Raw genomic sequence first — 6,470 nt, forward strand, 5'->3', positions numbered from 1 at the left:
AATCTACCAAGTAGATTTCAAAAACTGTGAATACATGGATTCATTAACAAAGGAAACGATGTTGTTACCTCTCTTTGACATGATGGTCTTTAGCCAGTCATGGCAATCCTTTTTGTAGTGCCCCGTCTTCTTGCAGTGGAGACAAGTGTCCCTGTCCATTGGAAGAGGCTTTTGCTGATGCTGATAGTGTGAGAGGCCTTTATCATGTGGCTTCGAAGGAGAACCTTTGCTATTTTGACTGAAATTCTTTTTTTATTGTCCTTCACATAATTGAGTGAACTACCATGTGAGGCTGTCAGTCTGTCCTCTTCTTGGACACACATTGCTATTATCTTTACAATGTCCCATGTTTTAGGTAACATGTTATAGTTTACAACAAAGGTTTCAAACTCCTTTGGCAGTGAAGCCATGACCACGTGGACGAGGAGTGCTGGTTTTATTTTCAGGTCCGCGTCCATTGGCTTGAGCTTTGTTGCCATGTTGCTCATTCGAAGGATGTGCTCTCTAATGTCATGGACACTGCTAGTGTAGTTCTCTATAACCAGTTGTTTTATCAACTGGATGACATATGTCTTTAAAGAAGCAGTGAACTGGCTCTTTATCTTTGTAAGCATGTCCCCTGTGGAAGTGCACTCTATAATTGAGCCCACAATGACGTTCTCAATTGTATTCTTTATAAATGCCAGACACTTTTTGTTGGCGTTGATCTACTTTTGATTGCTGAGGGTGTAGGACATCTTCACTGGAGCATGATCCCTGTGCTTTTCCCCCATACAACATCAGTGTCTTTTGCATCTCTCACTGGATCTGGAGGTTTAACGGGCCGTGGTTCCTCCAGAACCCAGACCATCTCAGCACAGACAAATGTCATGTCAACTTTCTTCGCCCACTCAGTGTAGTTGTCACCTCTGAGTGTCGGAACATCTTTTAGGCAACTCATCAAGTGGAAGCCTCCTGAAATCACAATTTAAGTGAGATCAGTATAACAATCATTTGCATTAATCTAAGTTGGTCAAATTGAACATACAATTGTCTATGCAATTAAAACTATATTACCATTGGACAAAAATAGAAATAAATACACCTTTAATTATAATGATGATAAAACATGATTATGTTATTAACAACGTTGGTCAGAAAATAACAGAATCATATTCTTTTTTAATAAACAATCACTTTAATGTGCTCTTTAATTTTAATTCTCTCTTAACTTTTATTTTCTTTGTAAAAGAGCAATAAAATAAATACTTTGCATCGAAAAACGTGAATATAAAATTCATGTACTTTCCTACTTTACAGAATTTTTTTTCTTTTACTAAATAAAATATAAATGAACTTTATTATCCTCTTTATAAAATCCATGAACTTTTCTTTTTCTGAAAAAATCTCTATTTTTATTTTCAGAAACTTTTATTTTTCTTTGCAGAAAAGTTTCTATTTACTTTTTTATTTTCTAAACAAAATTTTCGTTGGAAAATTAATGCATAGAAAAAGAAATTTAAAACTGTTTGAAATCTACCTAAAATACTGAACAGGAAAAAACGTTAAAACAAAATTGTCAGCTTTGCTCTGGGCCGAAACCAGCGTGGCCCGAGGAGTGCTCCCGCGCATCCCCTGGCCCTGGGGCACCACTTCGGCCCGCCCCGACTCGGCCCGCTAGGCCACCGACTTCAGCTGGGCCACACCACCTTCACTTTCGGCCCGACTGGCCCTGCTGGGGATAGGGTTTTGCTCTAGACCATCGAATCTGATCCGACGGCCAAGCGCGGATGTCGCCCGAACAAATCCACCACAACCACCGGAGGGGAAAACCCTAAGGTTCATCCCCCCCCTCGAACACTCTCTCGCGCGGCACCACCGAGCAGTGAAGCTCGGCCGTCGGCGACGCGGTCAGCGACCAATGCGCCGTATGCGCCGCTGCTTCCTCCTCGTGCGCCGCTTTCCCTGTGCTCTCCCGCATGGCTCTCTGTCGCAACCGGTGTGGGTCGAGGCGTGGAGGCCTCCCTTGCCCCCTTGCCGACGTGCGCGAACACCCGACGGTGAGCGCGTCGCCGGCAAGCGGCTGAGCGGGGTCTCCCTCCTTTGCACCCCGGAGGGAATGTCTTTTATTTGTCTTCTATGCTCCGTTGCCATCCCCCTCGCCGGCCGCGCGTCCGCCTTGCGGTGAGCGCGCCGCCGTCGAGCGGTTTGGTGATGGAGCTTCTTGCCCCTGTGGGTTTGTTCTTTGCCCTCGGAGGGAGTGGTTTTCTTTGCATTTTTTGTTTGTTTTTACGGATACGATCCGATCTGTTCTTTGCCCCCCGAAGAGGTGGCACCTTCTTCCGACGCCTCGGCTTGCCGATGCGCGTCGAGATCGAGAGCCCTCTCCGGTTTTCTTTGCGCTGCTAGGGTTCTTTGGGGCTTTGGGATTTCTCTATTTGCTACCGAAAATCCAGTACACCTACCTGGGCTGATACCATTGACAGGATCGGTAGATGGTGTAGGCTAGGATCCCTGTAGTAGAGACGGTGGGTTTAGCTTGTCCTGCACTTGAGGAGCTCCCGCCGGCGTCGATCGGTGAGGTGGTGACGGCGGCGGCGACAGAGAGAGATGTGGTGGCGGTAGTGCTTTCCGTGAGCACCGCGCTAACCCTAGATCGGTAGGGCGTGTAGGTAGAAAAAATGGCGGCCATCAACCTCGTAACTCTTGTCCCGGCCCCCACCTCTGTTAATATAGCGCGGGTCACAGGAACCCACACCAACCATAATGAATTGGACGCCCCCGATCAGGGCACATGGATCAAAGGTCTGGTGGACCGTTGGTCCCACGCGAAAGAGATCAACCTAACATGTTCTTCATAAATTAAGGTGGGGGGTTGGCTGGACTATGGTCAATCTTGCCGGGTGAATGTTGAGGGGCTGTCAATTTTTCCGTTGAAGGAATATTACATGCATGTGTTGGAAGTTGAAGACGATTTGCTCCGGAGAAGATAGGAAAGGAGTGGATAAGATTTTTTTTTTTTGAAAAATAGATAAATGAAAGAGAGAGATGATGGACCAAGGGGAACACATGCGCGTGGGAGGAGGCGACCGATGTTAGCTCCCAATCGGCCACCCGTTTGGAATCAATTTTCTATTGTAGTGCACTTTCTCCAACCAGGTTTATAAGGCCTTGTTGTATTTCGGATCAAACTGGGATCATAAATTTAACCAGCAAAATATAAATTATATAACATAAAATTTATATCATATTTGGAACAGGTTCCGATTGACACTATTTTGAATGCATAAAAATTATATGTTTTATGCAAGATCAAAGTTTGAAATAAAATATGAGACTAATAAACCCAGACAAAGAAAGTAGGACATGCATAGACGATAATGATAAAACAAATGCGTGCGTGCAGTTAATAAAGGAAAGAAGAAACAATTTTTGTGACTCTTAAAAAGGAAACGCTTGCGGCCGGCGGTTCGCGCGGCCCGCGTGGCTGGCTGACCAGGCATGCAACATTTTTTCGTTGAGAGTTGCTACATCCACATTCAAGTTTGTTACAAACGCTTTCCATTTTGCTACAATTTGTTTATTGAAAAAGTTGCATTTACGTTTGGTTGCACTTAGTTTGTTGAATATTTTGCTGCAATCGGTGTTTGATTTTTGCTACAACTGTTGTTAATTTTTGCTATAACCAGTATACATTTTTGCTACAATCGTTCACTAAAAAAGTTGCATACACGTTCGTCAGAGTTGCAACCCAATTTCATTGGTTTGTTTTGCTACAATCCACATTTTTTTTGCTTCGACGCGTCATCGACGTCCTTTCTATTGCAAGGACCACGTTGATATTTTTTGCTACAATCATATATTTTGCTCCATCCGTAACCGAAATTTGTTGTATTGTAGTTAAAATTTACTGCATCGAGGATTTTTGTTCCATAGACAGATCTGATGGTCAAACAAGATTTAATCTAACGGATCGACCGGCCCGTGCGGTTTCGGCCGGCGCGGAGCACTGTGCCTCTTAAAAACACGATTTTTGTGTGGGGATGGAAATGGTACATGTAAACAGTAACAGCGAGCTGCTTGGCAATTTACGAACGTGCATCCGGACCGGAACTGAATAGTCCAGTTGACCACGAGACTCTGGTGTGTCGCGGACGTTCGAGCTCGACGTCGCATCTCCACCAACCCATGCATCCACTTTCCTAGCTAGCAGCGTACGATAACCGCCCGCGACCGGGACTCATCCAACGCCCACCCCGCCACGCCGTCTCCCGCTTCTTCCACCTATACATACCTTCGCCGAAGCACTTCCTTCATTCATCAAATCAAGCGGCAATTACCACCACAAACCTTTCCGGCCGGCAGCAAACCTAGCTACCTTCCCCTTCTTTAACTAAGCCAAGCTTCGCTGCTTCCCACCGGCTTGCTCCTAAAAAATGGGCAGCTTGGACGCCAACCCAATGACGACCTTCTCCGCCTTCCCCGACGACAAGGCGGCAGCGTTCGAGCCGCTAAACCCCGAAGATGTCCGCGCATACCTCCACAAGGCCGTCGACTTCATCTCCGACTACTACACCAACGTCGAGTCCATGCCCGTCCTCCCAAACGTGAAACCGGGATATCTGCAAGACGAGCTCAGCGCGTCCCCGCCGACCCACTCGGCGCCGTTCGATGTCACCATGAAGGAGCTAAGGACCTCCGTCGTCCCCGGCATGACGCACTGGGCTAGCCCCAACTTCTTCGCCTTTTTCCCCTCCACCAACAGCGCCGCGGCTATCGCCGGCGACCTCATCGCCTCCGCCATGAACACCGTCGGATTCACGTGGCAGGCCTCTCCTGCGGCAACCGAGATGGAGGTTCTCGCGCTCGACTGGCTTGCGCAGCTCCTTCGCCTGCCCACCACCTTCATGAACCGCACCAGCACTGGTCGGGGTACCGGTGGTGGCGTCATCCTTGGCACCACGAGCGAGGCAATGCTCGTCACGTTGGTCGCCGCACGTGACGCCGCGCTGCGTCGAAGTGGCTCCGTCGGCGTGGCTGACCTGCCGCGCTTGACTGTATACGCTGCAGACCAGACCCACTCCACGTTCTTCAAGGCATGTCGTCTCGCAGGCTTCGACCCTGCCAACATCCGATCCATCCCTACCGGCCCAGCAACCGACTACGGGCTCGACCCGGCCAAGCTTCTCGAGATCATGCAAGCCGATGCCGACGCCGGTCTTGTGCCAACATATGTATGCGCCACAGTGGGCACAACGTCTTCCAACGCTGTTGACCCGGTGGGTGCCGTCGCCGGCGTTGCCGCCATGTTTAATGCATGGGTCCATGTTGACGCTGCTTACGCTGGCAGTGCGTGCATCTGCCCGGAGTTCCGCCATCATCTCGATGGCGTCGAGCGCGTGGACTCCATTAGTTTGAGCCCACACAAGTGGCTTCTTACATGTCTCGATTGCACCTGTCTCTACGTCCGCGATGCTCACCGCCTAAGCGACTCGCTCGAGACCAACCCGGAGTACCTCAAGAACGATGCTACAGAATCGGGCGAGGTTACGGATCTTAAGGACATGCAGGTCGGCGTCGGCCGGCGATTCCGTGGGCTCAAGCTCTGGATGGTCATGCGCACCTATGGTACCGCAAAGCTTCAGGAACACATCCGTAGCGACGTCGCCATGGCCATGATGTTTGAAGATCTCGTACGTGCCGACGAAAGGTTCGAGGTGGTCGTACCAAGGAACTTTGCTCTTGTGTGCTTTAGGATCAAGGCAACTGGATCCATGACGGAGGAGGATGCAGATGAGGCCAATCGTGTGCTTATGGAGAATCTGAACAAGACCGGTAAAGCTTATCTAGCACACACGGTGGTTGGTGACAGGTTCGTGCTTCGGTTTGCTGTGGGATCGTCCCTGCAGGAGGAGAGGCATGTGAGGAGTGCATGGGATCTCATCAAGAAGACTACTAGCAGTATCATGGATTAAGTGGATGGACCTATTGATGCACAAAGCTCCAGAAGCCACACAAATCCCTATATTTGGGATATAATTATTCTTTTGTATTTATCTTTTTTTGCTATGATTCGGGTTATTATTAGTTTGGACATTTGTTTCTTATTCCGTTTTGTGATTTATATTGGCCGAGGGTATATCTATAGTAGACCGGTACCAAACAAAATGATTAGATTGTAAAACTGCTTATACTGCAAGAACACGAGATATTATTCTTTATATTATACTCTACTACAAATATATGGGACCGACTTACAGTCAGGCACCTGAATTTTTGTATTGTATCAGTCACTTTCTTGTTAGACTATGAGATTTAATGCAATACGTACGTGTAGCGGTTGCACTAAGAATTCAACATGAAAAATACTCCCTCCCTCCCTGAATAAATGTACTTCTATCTTCTGTCATGTGTCAAAGTTTTAAATTTTTGACCAACTATAAAAAAGGAGTAGTAACATATATGACATCAAATTGATATATTAAGAAAGT

At 47.6% G+C, this 6,470-nt stretch overlaps 1 protein-coding gene across 1 annotated transcript; it reads left to right on the forward strand.

Moving 5' to 3' along the window:
* Nucleotides 1–4,319: 4,319 nt before the first annotated feature.
* On the forward strand, nt 4,320–6,094 carry LOC123405419 (tryptophan decarboxylase 1-like). Its single transcript, XM_045099112.1, has one exon. The coding sequence runs from the start codon at nt 4,416–4,418 to the stop codon at nt 5,952–5,954; it is 1,539 nt and encodes a 512-aa protein (XP_044955047.1). The 5' UTR covers nt 4,320–4,415; the 3' UTR covers nt 5,955–6,094.
* The last annotated feature ends 376 nt before the right edge of the window (nt 6,095–6,470 follow it).

This window comes from Hordeum vulgare, chromosome 1H, assembly GCF_904849725.1.
Source record: "Hordeum vulgare subsp. vulgare chromosome 1H, MorexV3_pseudomolecules_assembly, whole genome shotgun sequence".
NCBI classification, from domain to species: Eukaryota; Viridiplantae; Streptophyta; class Magnoliopsida; order Poales; family Poaceae; genus Hordeum; species Hordeum vulgare.